Genomic DNA, 21,325 nt, shown 5'->3' on the forward strand with positions numbered 1-21,325 from the left:
TTTTTCGTTCTTCAGGTTTGTTTTTTTTCTAACAAATTTTACTTTTGGAATTCTTTTAATCTTCTCTCTGTGTAACTAAATTAGGTTGTTTAATGATCTCCTTTCAGAGAGAGACAGAAAGACAGAGAGAAAAGAGAGGTAGCACAAGCCAAGGTGTCTCTATTTCTACATAGCGAATGGGGTTTTCGCCGCTTCTTAACAGCCAGGGATTACTGCGTGCTTACGGAATCTAATTAAAATCACATAGTTCTAACTCTACTTCAAACATTCTCCAATTACCTCACCACGTTATGTTTAATTTTGTTTCTTGATTTTGTGTAGCATCATCAACGCATGCCGTATTGTAGATTTTTTATTTTTTATTTTTTCTTTATTTCCATAGTTTGAAAAGCACGACGCGTCTTGTGGTTTTACTTTTGTGGTTGCAACGACAATAACCTACAAAATTTCATCACGCAAAGATAGCATATATAAAATGAGTAACAAAGGGTCATGACAAAGCTACCTTGCAAAACTATATCGCATCCTACATATCGATCCAGAAGAACTTGTAAAATTCTGGATTGAACTCTATAAAAGATCCAGCTCAGGACTATACCTACAATGATGTCCTTTCTAACTCGAGCAGCTGCACTGCAACATAGAATATTCGTCTCCCTTCTCTCCTTGTAATATCCATGACTCCTCAACATTCTTCAATTCATCACCCCAAAGCTGATCATTGAATGGGTTGGAGCTCATATCTTGTAATTTTTGCAAATAACTGATATCTTGGCCCCTTGATTCCGATACCTTGTCAATTACTTGATCGAGAATCCAGTTTCTAGGTAAAAATCTGGGGTTATAATGTGCAGCATTTGAAACATCATGGAATTCAGCTGAATTTTTCTTTAACCCATGGTATATCTTGAGCCAGTCAATCACTTGTTTAGCAATATCCTCTTTGTGGTTTCTGTTGGTATTTGGATCATATCGTTCCAAAAGCAGCTCAGCTATTTCTTCATAAGATGAATTGAAATCGACATTCTGTAGCTTCAAAAAGAACAAATTGAAATCGGTTTGTAATTTCTCCAACGCTTCCAACATTGGCACTAGTAATTGAACATTCTGTGCATCCGGATTCTTGTCGTCGATTAGCTCTTGAGCCAATCCCAATCTTTTGAAAAATGTTTCAACGTATTTCTTGGTGTAGGCATATTGGTATATTTCACCACCCATTTCTATAATCCTTGTTGCCCTAGATATAATGTCTTCTTCCCATTCCTCCTTCACACCCTCTTTAAACTCAGGATTGTCCAACAACTTTTGCCCTGCTCCTATCAATTCGGCCAAATCCTCCCCTAAACGCGTCAAATTCCACCATATTGCTGTTGGCACATTTCTATACCCATATCTAGACTCATGGTCTTCTGAGTTGGGCGTATAATTTGGATCATATTTATCCATGATGGAAAATGGTCCAAAATCTATGGTAAGTCCTAGTATAGACGTATTGTCAGTATTCAAAACCCCATTTAAAAACCCATAACATTGACAAATTGCGGTAGTCTCAGCATTTCTGATAATTGTCTCATAATACATTTTGTCATAATCGGTAAGCGACTCATCCTTTAGCTTGGTCAAATCCGGCCTCAACTTACTAATACGTTCAAAGTTTTGAAACTTGTTACCATCTATGGTGAACAACTCCGAAATTACATAATCCGACAACTTGCGCACACCCTCGCGGTCACCTCTATACCGATATAAGTCAAATGATCCTAATCTTACCCAGCTTTCTGCAAATCGTGCCACAATTGCACATCTTTCAGCAGCATGTCGTTGTGCTAGGGTTGTAGGTAAATAAGTCAATGAAAGAGCTCTAGTCGTAGGTATTCCAATAGCATTCAAATGCTCTGATATAATATATTCACGAATCGAGGATCTTAAGACTGCTTTTCCATCAGCAAACCTTGAATATGGGGTAAGACCAGCACCTTTGAGTTGAAGCTCGTATTTGTGTCTATTTAGATTTTCTTTCTTTGTCTTGTCTATCTCAAACAAATTGACAACCCTCCCATCTCCCAACTGTCCTGCAAACTGTCCAAATTGCCATCCAGCGTATGCTTGTGCATATGGCATGGGAAAACCTTTATCCAAAAAACTCTTTCTATCCTCATAAAATTCGCCACTGATAATTTTCCGGAAAATGGGGTCTTCCACTTCCGCGGGATCTAGTCCCAAATCTTTCAATGCTTTGGGATTAGCAATTAAGAATTCGTACTTATCTCTAGGAGTAGGCAACACCCAAGAAAACCCTCCACTTAACAAGTTTCTTGGTTTGTTGGTAATTTTATTTTCATTCTCCAAGGCAACTTCAATGGTGGGTATCCTATTATCAGGAGCAATGTGATCAGTAAAGGATGATGTTTTAACAGCATTAAGGAGCTTTGAGTTATTTGTCATTTTTTTTGCTTGTCTGATCATAAAGGGAATAGGAAAAAGGGAGTGTAGATAGCGGTGAAAAGAAACAGATCGAAAGGATGATATTGTATATTGTGATTGCTTTTGCTTTACTCATTGTTGAAGATCTAGCTTTGCTTTTCTTTTCTTTTAATTCAACTTTGTGTAACGAGGAAACCAAACCGCCATGGATGCAATACAATCGAAGGATAGTGGCAACTCCTTGTTTTGAGCGTTATCTAGACATTGCGGTACACGCAAGTTGTTATCAGGGATCTTTCAAGTATTGAGATGGTACAGACAAGACTTCGTGTGGACGTTACAGTAACATTATGCGACACACAACATCCTCTGCCTAAGCTCAACTTACGTAGAAGCCAGAGAAAGCGGATTAATAGGATACTGAATAATCCAGTCTATTTCGTAAAGACACCAGATCACGTTCAAAACTAGTGTAACGATGGCACGGCTGATGTACCGTCGTATATTTCCATACGTTCAATTTCAAGGGGGTTCAAAATCTAAACCTGAAGAATTTGAAAAAGAAAAAAATTCTTGACCAAAACAATATAATCTATAATTAGATCCTATCTACCTAAGCCACTTGTTTCCCCCCTTCCTAATGATATCGAAGCACAGGTTAAGGCTCTTCCTCTTGATAGTTGTTGCACTAGTTGGGTTACACTTTCTCACTACCAACAACTTCAGCAATCAGGACTTGCAACGAATACTTGATGAATCATTGAATAAAAAGCCCGCAAGTAACAACCATAAACAGCCTTCTCCTGGGAAGGATATTCCTCAGACTCCAAACCAGCAAGACAGTTCCAAACAACAGTCTGATTCAACGAAAGCGAACTCGAAACTGAAACCCAAAAACCCAAAGATTGATGATTATACCATATTTTTTGAGGATCTCGAAAGATACCAGATAAATCAACCATCAATTAAGGATAGGTACAAGGAAAAAGATCAAAAAGCCAAGGAGCTTTTTTCCACTAGTGATTCGTTTTTGTTCAATAAAGAGTATCTTGAGAACGTGTTGGATATATCCGAAAAGACTTTTGACGAGATGAAGGCCAGTCACACGATGTACGTGAATGAACGCATACCACAGCTTCTCAATGAGGGAGTTGTCACATTTGGTAAAATGGTTCCCAGTGATCCAGATTGGAATATTTATGAAGGGTCGTCAGGCTATGTGTTAGTTGGTGGAGGCAGATATAGCTGGTTGTCGTACCTTGTTATAAAACAATTACGTGCCACGGGTGCCCAATTACCAATTGAATTATTTCTTGCAACGGAGGACGATTATGAAAAGAACTTTTGTGAACACATATTAAGAACGTACAATGCCAGGTGTAACGTGTTTGATAAAAACTTGGCTCAAGATTTGCTAACGAGATTCAACATCGGAGGATATCAATACAAAATGTTGGCATTATTAAGTTCAAGGTTCGAAAATGTGTTGTATTTGGACTCCGACAACTTTCCCACGAAAAATGTGGACTACCTTTTTACTTCTGATTTGTACAAGAAAAACAATTTGATTTTATGGCCTGATGCTTGGGCTAGAACCACCAATCCTATGTATTACGATATCGCTGGTGTTGAAGTAAGGGAGAACAAACTTCGGTACAGTGCATACGATATCAAACAAGCTGGAGGAAAGGAAAACCTTCGTCCAATGTCAGAATACACTTTTGAAAACTCCTGGTTCCACGATTTTGATGGAACGTTACCCGATCCAACTTCGGAGACTGGAATGTTTATGGTCAACAAAACTAGTCATTTGAAAACATTACTTCTTTGTTTGTACTACAATGTGTTTGGTCCTAATTATTACTACCCAATCTTGACTCAAGGTTCAGCAGGGGAAGGTGACAAGGAGACTTTTATTGCTGCAGCGCATGCGTTGAATGAACCATGGCACCAGACATTGAAACAATTTCAGTGGACTGGTTACCATTCAAAAGCAACAAATTCCTTTAAGTCGAAAGCATTGGCCCATTACGATCCAGTTCAAGCATCAACAGATTCGAAGAATGTTGACGTTATTTTTATGCACTTGTCGTACCCTAAGTTCTATCCGAATTGGTTGGTGGATAATCATGATCTTATTTACGAAAATTCAGATGAGCATATACGTATGTATGCTGGTGTTAAGGAAAATGTTGGCTATGATTTTGATTTACGCGTGTTGCAATTTTTCACTGAAAGTATTTGTCCAAACTATTATGGGTCTAATGGAAAAGCCATTGATGAGGATGTTTCTTTGACTAAAGACACCACATATATGGGAGAGTATCTTCAGTACATCAAGGACGAAGAGCAAAACAATATCAAACGATGTGAAGAAGTGTTTATTCCACATTTGAAATGGTTAAAGGAAACCAAGGATGCTAAAGAGTCAAAAGATGATACCAAAGCCTAAACCTGATTTAATAAATTTTCTAGATACTTACTACACATAGTATATCTATAGTACAGACTTTCTAAGCGGTCATCTTTTCCACAATATTGTTAACAACGTCATCAACGCTATCTCTTGCGTATTTACTAACCATCAATACATCAATCAAACTCTTGACTCCAATGTTGATATCATATTGTCCTAGTTGCTGTAAAACGTCTTGTCTCTGGTCTGGTGTCATAAATCCTAACTTGTCCATTACTTTACCCACTTCTTCAATGGTCCTGATAGGAGGAACAGCAATAGCATCATTAAAACTATCAACAAGATTCATATGTTTCAAGACTGAGTATTGGGAAGTTGTACCTATGATTAACAATCTCCTACCTCTAGGTGGTTTCTTGGTCAAGTACACATTTAACACTTGTAAAACATCATTTGAGAATCTTGGTCCAATAGGGTTATAATTAATAATGTTTTCAATTTTGTCAATAACCAAAACATTCAATGGCGACTTGTGAACATCTCTGAAAACATTATCAATTTCCTGAATTTTTCTAGCCTCTCCCATACCAACCAACGTCTCGGCCGATAACATCTTGATAAAAGGGAAATCACTGTTTAATGCCAAAGTAGTGGCAATGGCGGTTTTACCAACTCCAGGTGGACCATACAACAAAAGACTTCTCAATGTTTCGGACTCACTAGATCTAACCACATCAATAATGGATTGACCCTTTTCAAAGATATTTGTGATTGTTTGGTTAAATTGGATGATTCCATGTTGTGCTTGTTGGGCAAGATCTTCCTCATCAGTACCAAAAGCCGGACGAATATCATTCAAAGCCAAAAGGAAATCATTTCTGGTAATGTGCATATTGTTAATGGATTCAGGATCAATTTGAGCCAACGACCCTTTCTTGGTGTGGCGCGATACTGCATACGACTTAGCTGAATTACAAAGACCTTCAATTTCAGCTCCAGTGAAATTCTTCGTCAACATACTCAATTCATCAAGATTGACATCCTTAGTTAACAAGCCATTTTCTCTCAACTTTTTTGTATGTATCATAAAGATATCCTTTCTACCTTTTTCATCTGGTAAAGCAATCTCAATCTGAATTTCAAATCTACCAGGTCTCAACAATGCAGTATCAATCAAGTCGAGTCTATTGGTCATACCAATGACAAGAATATTGTTCAACTGATCAACACCATCCATCTTTGACAACAATTGATTCACAACATTGTCACCAACCCCTGTTCCGTCACTCTTTCCAGAACCTCTCTGTTTAAAAACGGAATCTAATTCATCAAAAATAATAACGTGCAAGTCCGAGTCCTCACCTTTAAGTTTATATTCAGCTTCAGCGTCCTTGAACAAATTACGAATATTTTCTTCAGACGCACCAACGTATTTACTCAACATTTCGGGTCCATTAACAATCTTTGGTTCTTTACCATTCAACATTTTGGACAACTTTCGAGCAATCAACGTCTTACCAGTACCTGGAGGTCCATACAATAACAACCCTTTACAATGTTTGTAATCCAACTTTTCTGCAATCTCGGGTGGTAAGATTCTCGAGTTGAAAGCACGACGGAAAATATCCTGAAACTCAGAGTCCAACCCACCAATACCCAAGTCCTCTAATTTGAAATCTGGGTTGATAATTTGCTTTCTTGTATGACGACGTGTCTCATGAGCACCATTACCGCCAAATATTCTCGATTTCAAACTCTTGCTTTTGGATATATTGATTTTTGATCCTTCATAAGGGTAAAATACGACATCGGTTGACTTGATAAAAATTCCTTTCGTTTTTATATCTCCGGAATCCTTGAAACTTGGCAAATTGTCTTTAGTGTTGACGTCAATAATTTGAACTTGCTCCACTTTGACTGTGTAGTAAACATTGTGGAAATCCATATAGATCACTTGTGTAGGTTGCAATATTTGATTTTCATACTTTTGGTGAAATATGTTGACCAATTCATCATGATTCAAAGCAGAAGAGTTGGACTTGGCTTTGACAAAATCAATCAGAAGATCGATAGCACCGAGGTATTGTTGTTGCTGTCCCGATTGAAAAATGTCATATGTTTCAACATTGACAATTTGATCGAATGAATATTTTCCCCATGATCTCATATTTCCGGCCAATCCGATGTGTCCAGGTTTCACACGCTCGTCCTTGGCTATCGAATACACGAAAACGCCATCCAAGATGACTGGCGTTCTGTCTGGAAGATGAGGAAAATCTCCTGGACTCACCGCAACACAATTGGCAACTACAACGTCATTACCTGGGGCATTAGCAACCCGTAACTGTTTTCTAAATGCTTCCACTGGTTCATGGCGAGGAGGAAGATGAGGGCGATCTGATATGTTGTGAGTAATCTTTGCTTGGTTTGGTGAAGTAGGACTATTGGTCACCTTGTGAAATCCAAACTTTTCCATCATTGGAGACAGTGAATTTGGATGCATTCGTGGATATGAAAGTCAATATTCTGATCTGGAGATTAAAAAATGTTGCAATTCTGCGGTTTTTCGCCCGTGTTCGTGTCCTATTCTTATTTTTTCACAACGCATTCTATTTATGGTCACACTTGCACTACCTATATCATCAAAGTTAGGAACTAGCGGGCTTTCTTACGATTCACGCCATTGATGGGTTGTATGTTATCGGAAGCTTGGTGAGATGTTCCAATCTTTCCGCAGAGAGATGTACTTTACCGCAAGAGAAAGTGTTTACCAAAAGATTTTCAGACTCCTTTTTGTTTCAGATCGATCGAAACAATAAATATTAATAACAATTGACGTTACGATTTCATTCCGTGTTCAGACATCACCCCTTTCATTGCATCACCCACATTTTATTCCATCAATTCGATTTAGATCCAACTACACATATGTCATTGAGTAAAGTCCCCCCACAGGAAGGAATTGTCCATACATATGGATTCAACTTGACTGCGTTTGAATTCACTGGTTATAGTAAACAAACTACGCCAAACATTATCTTATTCATTGGTGGATTAGGCAATGGGTTATTGAACGTGCCATACTTACCTGCTCTTGCCGAGTCAACGCCGACATTTCGATCCAGCGATGGAGAAAGTTGGAATTTAGTGCAAGTTTTGCTTTCATCGGCGTATTTAGGGTTTGGAACAAGTAGTTTAGAAAGAGACTCAACACAGATACGCAAAGCAATAGAATATTTTCGATCTGAAACAGGTGGCAGGAGAAACAAGATTGTGTTGATGGGTCATTCAACTGGATGTCAAAATTCATTGCATTATTTGGTCAATGTTAATAACGCGAAACACACTCCTGAGTCAAGTAAAGTTCAAGGTGCGATTTTACAAGCTTCGGTATCCGACTCAGAGGCATTTTCGAACGACTTGAAAGAAGAGGAATTGGACGCTTTGTTGAAAGAAGTAGACGAAGTTTACATTTCCCAGGGGAAACAGTCTCATATTCTACCAGAGAAATTTAGAAGATTGGTATTCAATACCCCAATCACTGCTTACAGATTTCATTCCTTGACAAGCAAACGTGGTGATGATGATTTCTTTTCGTCTTATTTAACAGATGACGATTTCAAAGAGACGTTTGGAAAAATAACTGTTCCCTTATTGGTTCTATACTCGGGCAATGATCAATTCGTTCCCACTTCGGTCAATAAAACTGCATTGATTTCTCGATTTAAAAATTCAACCCCATCTGAATACTGGAATCCAAACAGTAAGATTATCGATGGTGCCACACATGATTTAGGTGAAGGATCGCAAGATGGTGTTGTTGATGTTTTGATTGATTCAATGACTCAGTACATCAATGATGTGTAATGTGCCACGTGATATCTCGTCCAATTTTGTACGAATTTAGATAAGCTATTACGTCATTGATATTGAGAAGCTCTTTTTTATTTTTTTTTCTCGGTGCTACCAACTGTGATAAACCTCTCTTATCAGGACTTTATCTTTCCGGAATTACTGCGAAAAAAAAAGAAAAAAAATTACCCTTTCCATAGGGCGAGAATGTTATTTTTGGGTTTTAATTACTGCAAAAATTACGTTGCAACATCAACAAAAAAAAAAAAAAAAAGAAAAAAATGTAAACAAAAACAAAAGAAAAGACTAATCCAAGAACAAGAAACAAAAAAAATTGTCTTACAAGAGGACTCAATATATGTACGTAAAAGCCTTGCAGGATTTGATAGAGGCAAACTACCCAACTTCGTCTACACAATGCTGAACCGACCTCGAAGAAAAACAATCTTCCAAGCTCTATGTCTCTTTATAATTATGTTGCAATTTCGCGACACAAAAATACGTGTTAGGAGTTAACTCCGATAACTTTTTCGCAAACGACCGGAATTGCGAAAACTTGAATCTTCAACACAACAACAACAACAACAACAACAACAACAACAACAACAACAACAACAACAACAAACAAATTCTTCGTTGAACTATAATCGTATGTATTTATATATAAAAGTAACTGTAGAGCCAATAAAATGAAAACAAAAATTTGAAAAGATACAAACAAAAAAATACTAAATGGAAAAGCAAATTTTGAAACAACCATTAAAATGGCGATACATAGTGATCAGGTAACTGGACTAGATTCGAAATTGACAAAGAAGTGTATGTATGTGTAGATTTGCATTAAACCGATTTGATAGGCACAAGCAGAACCACCGGGATATGCTTCACCTCCAGACACACATTACCACCATCCCCTCTAGCCCCTTTCTCCACTACCAGCTTGGCGTACCAAATGCACTTCCTCCTTGATTCGATGATGATGACGACCAAGAAACATTATGCGAGTGATGTGATGGTAAATCTTGTAAACCGTTTAGTGCATATTGCTTTACTTGCGAGGCAGCCAAGCCTTGTTGGTAATGCGGAACTTGCTTAGTAGGTGGTGTTGTGTTTCTTGTACTTGTAGTGGTGTAATGACCAGCGTTTTGTGGTTGCTGGTAACATTGTTGTGGTTGATTGATAGACCCAACAGACAAACTATGTTGATGACTTGAACCATTCATGGGTGTATAAAAGGGGGGCGCCATCTGAGCATGCACTTGTACTGACAGTGCTGGTGGTCCCAGTGGCGGTGGCGGTGGCGGTGGGTAATAAATCCCGTTATTCATGGGTGGGGGAGGGTATGGTAGATATTGGTGAATTGAACGATTAGCAACATCCTCTGGTGGATAATTTCTCAAGGTGACTTGACTGTCTCCACTAGACAAGTAATTTGGAGGAGGTGGATTCGCACCACTGCTGGAGTTGTTTGAGTGAATTGTAGATACAGATGCGTTGGGGTTCATTACATTGCTGTTGGCTGCAGCAGTGTACATGTTGCCAATCTCTTTTGTACCAAATGCATTGTTGTTGTTGTTGTTGACGTTGGTGTTGCCATTGGCAAAAGGTTTCGATGAGTAAAAGTTTATTGGCATGGAATAGTTTCTTCTTTGTAACCCATTCTCCATTGGTTGGATGTAATCAACCGACAGAGTACTTCCATTCTGGTTTCTCATGGGCATCAAACTATTGCGGAAATATTGGTGCTGAATATGTTGTTGGTCATGCTGCGGTGGATACTCTTGGGATTGTTGATGTGAGGCAAAGTTTTGATAATTTTGTGGTTTGAATTGATATTGTAGTTCATTAATTACAAACTCGCCATTTGCATTCATTTGGCTAGTCTTTTTGCCAACTTTGCTGAATGATGTGGAGGGAGTAGGAGTAGCGCCATTGTTGTTCAAAATGGTATTAATCTTTGATTGAATACGTTTGCCAAACGAGGATGCAATCTTGCAATTTTGAAACCAATACTTGATGATGGCAATCTGCATATTCGGCTCACTATCCTGATCAATGTGGTCTCTGTCTCTATTAGGCAAAAGCAACGAAATTTTGGACACATTGTGGTAGTTGATTTGCGGATTAATCAAGATATCAAGCATAGTTTGGATGACATAATTTCCAAATGGGTCATTCACCAATACATTCAAATCATTAGCCAATATATTGTAAATTAATTCAAATTTCAAATCCGCAAAAGCGACATCGACGACTTCGTTATTGTAGCAATTCTTCATAAACTTTTCCACCACATTCGAACTAAACTTTGAATTACACAAGTTGGTGAGACCGAATTGGAAGAAATTTTGAAACATTTCACAACTAACTTCAATAGAGTTGATGGAAATCAAATACTGTAAAACATAGTTTCCAAATTGGTCATTAATCAACATTTTGAAATTATCAAATTTCAAAATCGCTTTGGAAAACTGATTCAATTGTTGTTGGGTAACGTGATTAAGACATTTCTGTAGTACACAGCAACCATGCTTGTGAGTCGCAACGGTATATAAATCCTCAATTATGGAGTCATAAATGAATTGGCAATTTGGTGGTTCGTACTTGTTTAGTATCTTTTGGATGACGTGGTTCCCATTCAAATCTCTAATCAACTCGATAATGTATGGCTTCAAGCCCTTGATCAACAAATTCAATTGTGATGTGCTGTTCAAATTGTCAATAATCTTTTGTAATGCCCTTGTTCCATGCTGGTTGATGGATATTTGGCAAAGGTTGTACTGTAAAATTTCCAACATCAAGTCCAAGTTGGCATCACTACAGTACGGTATCATTTTTTGCACCAAGTAATTACCGAAAGGGTCAACAATCAATTCACACATGTAAGGATACACTTGATCAAATATAATCTCAAAGTTGGCGGCCCTTACTTGATAACTGGGGATCAAATTCTCATCAATTTTTTTTTGCAAAAACCGGCATCCATATTGATCTTTGGCAAGCTTTAGAATCTCCAGCTTCAATTGAATGAGCGGCAACTTGTTGATAGATACGAGATACTCTTTATCAATTTTAGGTGGTACAACAACAGAATTAACTGCATAATTTATTGATGATGGTGGTGTTGATGCCGATGAGTTGGATGTAACATCACCAATAACATTCATAAGACTTTCCGAACCAATTCCAACAACAATGTCATTACCATGGTACGATTTTCTCAACAAATTTTCTTTATTGTCAGTGCTGGTATCGAGTTTGTAATTGCCCTTGTTATCTTTGACGATATTGAGGGTAGCATTTTCGTCAATACTGTTACCGTCATTGTTATGAGGGGCGCCGCTAATATTTATATGCTTGTTATTACTGGTTGTGGTGGTGGAGTTATAGTTGGTAGTGTCTAGTGATAATTTTTGAAAGGAGGAGACTTGAGACGATGGAGTTGATGTTTGAGAACTAACAGACTCTTGATTTGACGAAGGAACAATTAAAGGAGTCGATATTACCTCATTGTCAATGTTGAAATTAGGTAAATTTAAGTTATGGTTCAATTTGTTTGACGAATCCCACAATACTGATTTGCCTATATTAGGATGAGTACCAAATTTCGCAAACGACCCATTTGACGATAAACTGCGATTGTGCATATACGAAGTATTTGCCGTTGAAGATGATGAGTTGGAGGAAGCAGTTGTGGATGTAGCTGGTGTTTTGGGGTGGTGAAGTGGTTGTTGTTGTTGGTGCAGGGGGAAATGTAGGGAATTTATATTGGTACTATTATTTGAAGACAATGAGTGATTTGGTGGAGTTGTAGGTTCAATTATTGAAGTCATTGAGTTGATGGAGAGACTATGTGGATTGTGGGTGTGTTGGTGTGGTTGAGACGATGACATGATAAGATGCTTTAGCCTTTTAAACTCACAAGTAAGAAAGAAAGAAGGGAAAGGAAGGAGGGGAGTGAGTAAGTTTGTAATGGGTGTAATTGGAAATTTTTGGAATTGTGCTGATCCAATTTATAGAGAGAGACAGAGACATATTAAATTTTTTTTTATTTTTATTTTTTTGTTAATTGTAGCTTTTTGGTTGGGTTTAATGGGTACTGTATATACCCATCAATTACTACCTTTTGTATAGAACAACACTACTAACATGCCGTCTCATTTAGGGTATTGATCATAATGGTAGTAATAGTAGTGGTAATATTGTTTGCTATCAGTATATAAATGTTGTAGAGCTTGTACAAGTACCAGACACTCGAGTGATAGACGCCTACTGGAACCTGAGAATACAAGCGTTGCTGCCCTAAGTTTTATAAACTGCCAACATCAAAGTTCTACTCTTTATACAAAAGTCTGTGTCTGTAGTTAGCAAATGACCTGCTGCTTGTGTTTGTTATTTAATATCGTCAATCAGACAAACTGCAAGCCATGTGTGCAGTCCTTTGAAAAAAAAAAACAATGTTGTTTTAGTCTCCAGTTTGCCTTGAAGGTTGTTTTCTTTTTACATTTATTATTGTAAGAGGCAAGACTCCTCCTTCAAGAGACACAAAAATACGAACATTTCTTCTAAAGAACGGAGTTCAACATTCTACTTCAATTGCTGGTAACATCTGTGAAGAAAGGTGGTATCAACATGCATCTATTATACTGCTATACGAGACAGCTGTTTGGTTCACTGAATGGTTTCTCTACTAATAGCCTACCCTTTGGTTCCATCGTCACCGAATAGATGCATCTTCTAATCATTTTGTTATTAGGTAACTATTATTATTTTGTATCTTCCGTTTTGTAACCCTATCAACTCTAAATACATTTGTAAAAAACCATCCAGTACCACACACACATTCGTAGAATGCTCTGAATCGTAATTAGCATTTGGTCTTCTACGATATGGAGTTGCATGGTAACAAACAGCGACAAGTGTCAGGTTGGTGTTCTAGATTTTGGCTCTCCCCTACGCCTTGGCTTCTCTTTCTTTTTCCATTGTTGTCTGTACTATACGCACACCAAAAAAAAAGGCAAAATATGGCTTTGATTAAACGGTAACTCCGCTGAATCAAATTCAGAAAGTTGTCAGCCAAACAACAAGAGTTCTGGTTGTTGTTTGGCCTCCTTCTCCTCTTGTCCTTCTTTTTTCTTTACTATTTTTTTTCTTTCAGTTCGTATTGTTTCTCCCTCACTGGTGTTGGTTGTTACGCAAATGAGGAAAATCCCAATTTTGTGAACGTTTTATTCAAACATGATCAGGCGCAAGAATTTTTGGTTGACGAAGGGGTCTCAAAACCGAAAAGAATGTCACACGCACACACACGCACACACTCATACCTAAACAGTGCGATTGAGGAACATAGACTATAAAAGAGATAAATCACAAAGACGAAGGACAGCGGGAGGCAAGCGAAAGAAAAAAGTATGGACTGAGTCGTCGTGATGTGGAGAAGAAGATGAGCGTGTTCCCCACTGTTTCGATCCTTTTCAACTATAAATCTAAGAAAGATTTTTAGCTCCAGACAGATGAACAAAATTAGAAGTTTCGAAAAATATTACTCTGGTATCACATAATTTCAGTTTCAATGGTTTCAAGTTTCACATTCTCTCAAGCTTTTGCTATAGTATATATAAATAATAATTGAAAGGAGAGGAAATAGTCTTTTTTACACAATCAGACAGACAAAATTTGGTAAGTAAAGGACAGCAGAAAAAAAAAAAGGTAAACAAAGATAGTACACCCCTCATTTTCAGGACACTATATAGACAGTCACGTGCAATGGCCGTTTTTGTCTCTTTCTTTCTACTCTATCCTATTCAAGTAATTGTATTAAATTTAAAATACTGCAACGCGGTAAATTCTCCTATTTAAACCTATGTGTGTACCTGACAGACAAAATAATTTTCACCACTACAGTTCTTCACATCGACAAGCAAAACGAGTTCTTTGTATCCACTGTTGAACGTGTTGAGAAACACCCTCGTAAGTGAACGCTCAACCGCACTCAATATTTGAAGACAACACGTGTGTGTAAATTTTGAAATCGTGTCTGGTTTTACCATATTGCAGTACGTGCATATGCACAAACCAACCAATAAAGTGAGTTGAAAGGGGTCTGGTAGCGAGAAACGCTTTGATATCTGGGTGGAAGGGGAGTCGAGGCACTGAACATATTGACAAAGATTTAGAGAAGTGGCTTGCATGTAAACAACTCCGTGAATTATCATTCAGTAGTTTTCTTTGGATAGTGTAGTAATTGGAAAATAAAAGTCTTTCTCCTACTACCAAGTTGCCTACTTGAAGATCTCTATGCGCAATTCAAATGATAAACACAACTTTTGCAATTCCTTATTCCTACCAGAATAACACCTCGTATTTCGTCGTACCACTATATTTCTTTTTCGTGCTTAAATCAACCCCCTCTTTCTTATTCATTCTTATGATTAGTAAGGGGGCTAAAACGTAAAACTTGCACAAGGGACAGGAAGTTCTCCACCATGATGGCAAGTTTCCAATATAGGTACCACCTTATAATACAAACTCTAAGTATAATGTACAAACACGATTCAAAAAGAACTGAAAGATGGGGCATTAACTCCCTTCAACATACCAACGTCCCCGTATAACATACTGATTTAACACTTCATGCCCAAACACAAACTCCCCAATTTGAACCCCATTTTCCACCGTCACACAACTAGCTATCCTTCTCGCTAATCTTTTCAGTTGTCGTTCTTGTATAGTCCGCTTCCTTTCGTCCAATTCTTGCGTACTTGGGAAATCCAGTTGCATAAACCCCGGCGGAGACTCAAACTTGTCAAATATTTGCAGTAGTTTATCTTCAAAATCTTGTTGACTTTGATTGAAATTGTAAAATTGTTTGTATTGATTGAATTTTTTGGCATCCATTATCGAGTTACGTTTGATGAATTGGGTGAAATTGTCTGGTTTGTAGTTTTTGTTGGCAATAAAATCACTGAAATCCCACGATATTTGCTTTATTGGGTTTTGATGCAAGTTTATTTTGAAATTGGGGTCAGATTTGAGTATATTGGCGTAATAACGAGAAAGGTACTGTCGAGTTTGAATCAGGGTTAAGTTCTTTGGTATTTCAATTAGTGGTGGCAATGATGGTTCAGGTGTTGCTGCAATTACTGTTTGGCTAATGACGTGGTTTGCTTCGTCTTCCTCCTGGGAATCTGCAATTTGTTCGACATCCTCACTTGAGTTCATCTTGCCCTGGAATGCAGGTGGGGTATTTTCATCAACACCTTCATCCTCTTTAAGTTCGATACTTTTGTAACGAGCTATCTTGCGAGGTGGTGAGTGTGTGTGTAAGTTGCCGTTACTGTTGCCTTTGCTTTCATATCTAGTTGGGCTCAATTGATGCTTCACTTGGACAGAACCAATTTTGCTGCCAACAAAAATGGTGGACCCTGATGATGCATTCCCACTCATTGACCCTTTCCGTGGTGCGTAGTTGATTTTTACTGGAGACGATGTCTTTTCCACAGTATTCCCCTCCTCATCGGTATCACTATATTGAGTTGGAAGCTGATAGATATTGTCAATTGATGGTGTTTTCGTGTTGGTGTCGGTTGCACTTCCTTTGCGCGACCCTTGTGTTGACTTGGGGGAAATATGTAGTATTGGACCCTTATTTGAAGGAGACGAGAATTGGCTGGATCTTGCATCTTCTTTTACCCTGGATTTCAAAGTTCCAATTTCTTCTTGGTGTAGTCGGATAGTCTCTTTTAATGCATTATTTTCTTCTCTTAATCTCTCTATCGTTTCGTGGTCTTCCTTTCTCACTTTCTCAAATGCATCCTCGATAGTTTTGGTTATAGCTGCAAGTAGATTTGTGGGAAGACTAGTCATGTCATTTGATGCAAGAAGACGTGCTTTCTACATATCTCTGCGATTGAGATCCCTGGTTATATTGCGAAAGAGAAAATGCTCGCAAAAAGAAAGAGGAAGAGAGAAAAAAAAATTGTTCTAAATTCCATCAGTTGTTAATCAAAACGTCTTCGTTAGTCAAAACACCCAACAGAGCACACAATTGACTTATCAATGCTTGGTCAAACATCATCCACAACTCCATCATTTGGTGGATTTGGGTCTGGGAGTACAAATTCAACTGGAGGCGGATTATTTGGAGCAAAGGCAGGATCTGTAGGCTCTGCGCCAAGTGGAGGTTTATTTGGGCAATCTAATGCCCAACAACCTCAGCAACAACCGAACACATCAGGAGGATTGTTTGGTAGTAAGCCTACCGGAAGTACTGGTGGGGGGTTGTTTGGTCAAAGCAATACTACTGGTGGGACTGGCGGGTTATTTGGCCAGTCAAACCAACAACAACAACAGCAACAGCCTTCACTGTCGGGTGGTTTATTTGGCAATGCCCAAAATCAACAACAGCAACGGCCATCACAGCCGCAGCTGTTAGCTACCGGAGGTGGTCTTTTTGGTCAACTGAATCAGCAACAGGCTCCAACTGGTGGCGGGCTCTTCGCTCAACAAAATCAACAGCAACCCACCACTGGAGGGGGATTGTTTGGGGGATCGCTGAATACAAATACGGGTGGAGGATTATTTGGTAAGCTAAGCAATACAACCGGTGGCTTATTTGGTAGTGGATTTACGTCACAGCCAAGTGGAGGTATCATAGGCGGTGGTAACAACACAGGCCAATCAAGTGGTGGTTTATTTGGCAACAACAACACAAGTACGCAAACTAGTGGGGGTCTTTTTAGCTCTAATACAAACCAGTCTAGTGGTGGGCTATTCGGAAATAAACCTGCAGTTGCTAGTGGACTTTTTGGGCCAACGAGCCAACCTCAGCAACAGCAGCAACAACAACAACAACAACAATCAAATGCAGAACCCCAATTATCTGCCATGACAAGAGTTGGCGATCTTCCGCCAAATATCAAGAACGAGTTACAACAACTTGACACCTATATCAATACTCAGCATCTAATTGCAACTACATTAAATTCAGATATGACCAAGCATGACGACTTGATTAATACCATTCCTAAAGATATAACGTATTTACAAAACAAATCACTATCCACAAAACAAGCTCTCAAGTTTGATACCAATCAGCTACAAGACCTCAAAAATATGAATAATGAAATCACTGAAGATATCAATAACATTATGCAACTAATAATTCAGTTGAGTACTCCAGGAACTAGGTTATCAAGCTCATATCAGTTGAACGAATTTTTCATAAAAAAGATTAAAAAGTATTACGAAGTGCTTAATATCTACGAAGAGACAATTAATGAGTTGGAGAGTGTGCTAAATGGTTTGGAAAGAAATTGCAGCGAAGGGTTTGGAAGTTTGGCTAGTATTGTTCAAGTCATTAAATCTCAGTATGCTCTATTCATGGACCTTTGTGAGACTATGGCACAATTACATAATGAAATAAATAGGCAAAGCAAATAGGTGTCTGTAATATAAAGTAGAGAAGTTTTGTGTGCAATTATGAGTTTGATGCTTCAAAAAGCGAAAAGAGAAAAGATGTTTAAACAGAAAGCAAGTCAAATAAAATTACATACAATCAGCTATTCAATACCATGTCTCGAGCAGATTACCTTTCAAAGTACCTAGATGGTGCTAATAAATCCGAAAGAAATGATAAAAGGAAAAAGAAGAAAACCATTCCCATTCCAACATCAAATATAACGATATCCAAATCAAAACAATTTCTACCTACACCTAATCATGACGTCTTTAGCGAACTTGACGACAATGACGAATCAGGCCCCGTCGTGGTGGAGAATGTAAAAGAAAACAAAGGATTCAAACGAATAGACAATACATCGCTAGTCAAATCATCCACAACAAATCAAGAAGTGGCACTGGCCCCCTCCACGACGCACAAACAATCGGAAACAGTATATCGTGACGCTTCAGGAAGAGTAATAGATATTAAAGAAGCTAAGCTTGACTTTGAACGACGGAAACAACAAAAACAAGAGCAAAAGCAACAAATAGAAGTGCGTACATCACCTCAAGATCAACAGCAACAGGAATCGATTGAATTCAAACCAAAACTCAATGCCAATTTCGAAGACCCTTTAAACATTTTCCAGGATAGTGTTGAACTGGAGAAGAATGAATCTGAAGATAAACTGCGGTCACGATTTACGTATAATAAGGGTGTCAATCCTCGGAATCGGTTTGACATACCTGCTGGCTATTTTTGGGATGGAATTGATCGATCTAATGGTTTTGAGGAGTTAATGTTGAGAAAGATTAATGAAAAGAGCTATAGCAAAATGGAGAGGAAATTTAATCAAGACTATGACTTGGATTTTGATGATGATGATTAGGAAGATCTAGTGAAGCTGGGTGCGAGTAAATGTGGGTGGACTAAAGCAAGCGGTTTAATGATTTGACTTGGGTTGAATCACAGTTACCTTAAAACCTATTTTGTAGATAAATAATGATTATACGGACTCTAATACATACGTCTTCAGGTGAAGACCAAAATTCAACCAAACGATTCCAAATAACTACATGCTTCTTCTAAGGTTTTCTGCGGGACAAGGGTGTCCTCTTTCTTCGGACGCCTAGAGGACTGTTTCAAAATGCAACAAACCGGTAGCGTCGCCCCATGGTTACAAAACCGCTCAAATTTCACAAAAAATCCTTTTCTTACTCGTCACCAAGGTGTCACTGAACCATGCCACCAGCAAAAATACCAGGCTATTATTTTGATGAGTCTCGAGGAAGATACTTCAAGATAACAAATGGGGCAGTACGCTCTGTTGCAGAGGGGTCGCAGAAATACCACAATAATGCAGTACAAGCTGAAAAGCGTAATCAACATTTTGACCAAATAGAAAAACAAGAACAGAGTAAGGAGGAGAAACTTGCAAGGAAAAAGCGCCGTGGACAAGGGGTGATTACAAACCCCAATGGAAAACCATATCCTTCGCCGGATAAGCTTGATCAAAGATTTCAATGTGTCAACTGGGATCATATGACGTTTCTCAATATGAAGACTGGAACTATTGATTTGAAGAACGTGTATTACAAAGACGATATGGTCGATCTAATCAGACATAATACGATAAAGGTAGAAAAGAATCACGTGGTACCCCCACAGGGTCATATTGAGGCGTATCACGAGGGTTACTTTGTTGTGGCGAGAATGACAATAAAAGAAGAGAGCGTGCTCAACATGGCTGTGTTTTCGTCATTTGAAAGTTTACAAGTCCCGGAACAATCGTTTTATTGCTATGTAGGTGGCGATTATCAGAATTTAACAAGAGAATTAGCTGATAAGCTTTTCATGATGGACGAGTATGCTACTGTCAACACTCGTATATTTGCCGGCAGCGAAGATTCTGGAGCCCGACTTAACCTTTTTCAACGATATAGATTGAGCGGCAGAAAGTATTGTAATGTGATAAAATTTCATGTTTTTCATCCCAAACTTCGATTTTTTGAAGATTTAACCTTGCCGTTGATGAAATTTCTCAAAGTCCAATTCGGCAAGTTACGCAAAAAGGGCCACAGTCTTGGGCAGTCGTTTGGACTTGATAGCATGGAATTTATCGAATCTTCTGCGACCAGTATTGAAGAAATGAATAAACTAATAAAGAGCGGTGCTCCTGAGTATCTAATAAGAGATCGTTTGGAGACGTTTTTGATAGCTCGCGATTGTGAGCGGCCAGCCTTTGTCTACCGGGCAGTTGACTTCCCGGAGAACAAGGTTGAAGATTGCGATGTTGTGGGCGGTCACATTGTTGCTTTAACCACCAATGGTCAAATTGTCTATTTCGAATGGGATTATAACGCACGGAAATTTCGGAATTTCAAACTATTTACCACTGGTATGTGTTTGCTCTCCTGTCTGGTTAAATTATCGGGCAATTTCATTTATGTGAGAACAAATGATGAGGTTTTAGTTATCAACTACAAGGAGAAACGAATTGAACGACATCCCTTTGTCGGTCTTCGCAAGCTTTTCGTATTATCGCCCACAAAATGGATAGTGATTAACCGCGCTCAAATTCGGTATTATGATCCTGGGACAAAAGAATTTGAATTTATAATGACATATAACAATGGTAACAACACTTCTCAACAATTTGAAATAATCAATAACCACTTGATTTTTGACGTTGGTACTAAATTCAAAGTGGTTAATCTATCTCGAGCAATCAAGGATAAGTATGCCGTGTTGGAGTTGAGCTTTGATACATACAAATATGGACCCTTTAGAGACTACAGTTTGTTTCGCATATTAGACATGGGTGTCAAGCATGGACGAACTCACGTGGGATTTCAATTTATAAATGCCGCCGACACACATACGCGTTTTGAATCATTTTACATATAGAGACGTTGTGTAGAGGGATGCTGTAATGAAAGAAAAAACTTTTTTCCAATTAGAGAGCATATTGCAAAGTTTTGTTCACTTGGAATCGGACTGAATAACATTTTAACGTATATTTCGTTTGAATACAAATAAAACTCTATGAATTAAAACAATTTGAAAGATTGTTGCAAAAGCTTTAGATGAGACCAAAATAACGAAAAATAAAATAAGAGTGGCCGCCACAAATAAAGCATGGAACTTTTTTTTTTCACTACCACCAACTCACAAACCTTATTTTCTTCATC

The 21,325-nt window shown here is 38.2% G+C and overlaps 9 protein-coding genes across 9 annotated transcripts; 5 read left to right on the forward strand and 4 right to left on the reverse strand. All coding sequences in view use genetic code 12, as the record gives it.

The window, feature by feature from the left end:
* Window positions 1-615: 615 nt before the first annotated feature.
* On the reverse strand, window positions 616-2,445 carry CPAR2_202760 (uncharacterized protein; the record flags this gene model as incomplete). Its single annotated transcript, XM_036809137.1, has 1 exon — window positions 616-2,445. One exon carries the CDS (start codon window positions 2,443-2,445, stop codon window positions 616-618), a length of 1,830 nt encoding a protein of 609 aa, XP_036665803.1.
* Window positions 2,446-3,064: 619 nt separating this feature from the next.
* Window positions 3,065-4,876, forward strand: MNN2 (Mnn2p; the record flags this gene model as incomplete). Its single annotated transcript, XM_036809138.1, has 1 exon — window positions 3,065-4,876. One exon carries the CDS (start codon window positions 3,065-3,067, stop codon window positions 4,874-4,876), a length of 1,812 nt encoding a protein of 603 aa, XP_036665804.1.
* A 61-nt stretch (window positions 4,877-4,937) lies between these two features.
* Window positions 4,938-7,343, reverse strand: SEC18 (AAA family ATPase; the record flags this gene model as incomplete). Its single annotated transcript, XM_036809139.1, has 1 exon — window positions 4,938-7,343. One exon carries the CDS (start codon window positions 7,341-7,343, stop codon window positions 4,938-4,940), a length of 2,406 nt encoding a protein of 801 aa, XP_036665805.1.
* Window positions 7,344-7,768: 425 nt separating this feature from the next.
* Window positions 7,769-8,707, forward strand: CPAR2_202790 (uncharacterized protein; the record flags this gene model as incomplete). The annotated part of the gene is made up of 1 exon (XM_036809140.1): window positions 7,769-8,707. One exon carries the CDS (start codon window positions 7,769-7,771, stop codon window positions 8,705-8,707), a length of 939 nt encoding a protein of 312 aa, XP_036665806.1.
* Window positions 8,708-9,624: 917 nt separating this feature from the next.
* Window positions 9,625-12,585, reverse strand: MPT5 (Mpt5p; the record flags this gene model as incomplete). The annotated part of the gene is made up of 1 exon (XM_036809141.1): window positions 9,625-12,585. The coding sequence occupies one exon, from the start codon at window positions 12,583-12,585 to the stop codon at window positions 9,625-9,627; it is 2,961 nt and encodes a 986-aa protein (XP_036665807.1).
* Window positions 12,586-15,271: 2,686 nt separating this feature from the next.
* On the reverse strand, window positions 15,272-16,558 carry CPAR2_202810 (ssDNA endodeoxyribonuclease; the record flags this gene model as incomplete). The annotated part of the gene is made up of 1 exon (XM_036809142.1): window positions 15,272-16,558. One exon carries the CDS (start codon window positions 16,556-16,558, stop codon window positions 15,272-15,274), a length of 1,287 nt encoding a protein of 428 aa, XP_036665808.1.
* A 192-nt stretch (window positions 16,559-16,750) lies between these two features.
* On the forward strand, window positions 16,751-18,133 carry NUP49 (FG-nucleoporin; the record flags this gene model as incomplete). Its single annotated transcript, XM_036809143.1, has 1 exon — window positions 16,751-18,133. One exon carries the CDS (start codon window positions 16,751-16,753, stop codon window positions 18,131-18,133), a length of 1,383 nt encoding a protein of 460 aa, XP_036665809.1.
* Window positions 18,134-18,264: 131 nt separating this feature from the next.
* CPAR2_202830 (uncharacterized protein) lies at window positions 18,265-19,023 on the forward strand (the record flags this gene model as incomplete). Its single annotated transcript, XM_036809144.1, has 1 exon — window positions 18,265-19,023. The coding sequence occupies one exon, from the start codon at window positions 18,265-18,267 to the stop codon at window positions 19,021-19,023; it is 759 nt and encodes a 252-aa protein (XP_036665810.1).
* Window positions 19,024-19,376: 353 nt separating this feature from the next.
* On the forward strand, window positions 19,377-21,041 carry CPAR2_202840 (uncharacterized protein; the record flags this gene model as incomplete). Its single annotated transcript, XM_036809145.1, has 1 exon — window positions 19,377-21,041. One exon carries the CDS (start codon window positions 19,377-19,379, stop codon window positions 21,039-21,041), a length of 1,665 nt encoding a protein of 554 aa, XP_036665811.1.
* Between the last annotated feature and the right edge of the window lie 284 nt (window positions 21,042-21,325).

Source organism: Candida parapsilosis, contig 005809, assembly GCF_000182765.1.
Source record: "Candida parapsilosis strain CDC317 annotated contig 005809".
NCBI classification, from domain to species: Eukaryota; Fungi; Ascomycota; class Pichiomycetes; order Serinales; family Debaryomycetaceae; genus Lodderomyces; species Lodderomyces parapsilosis.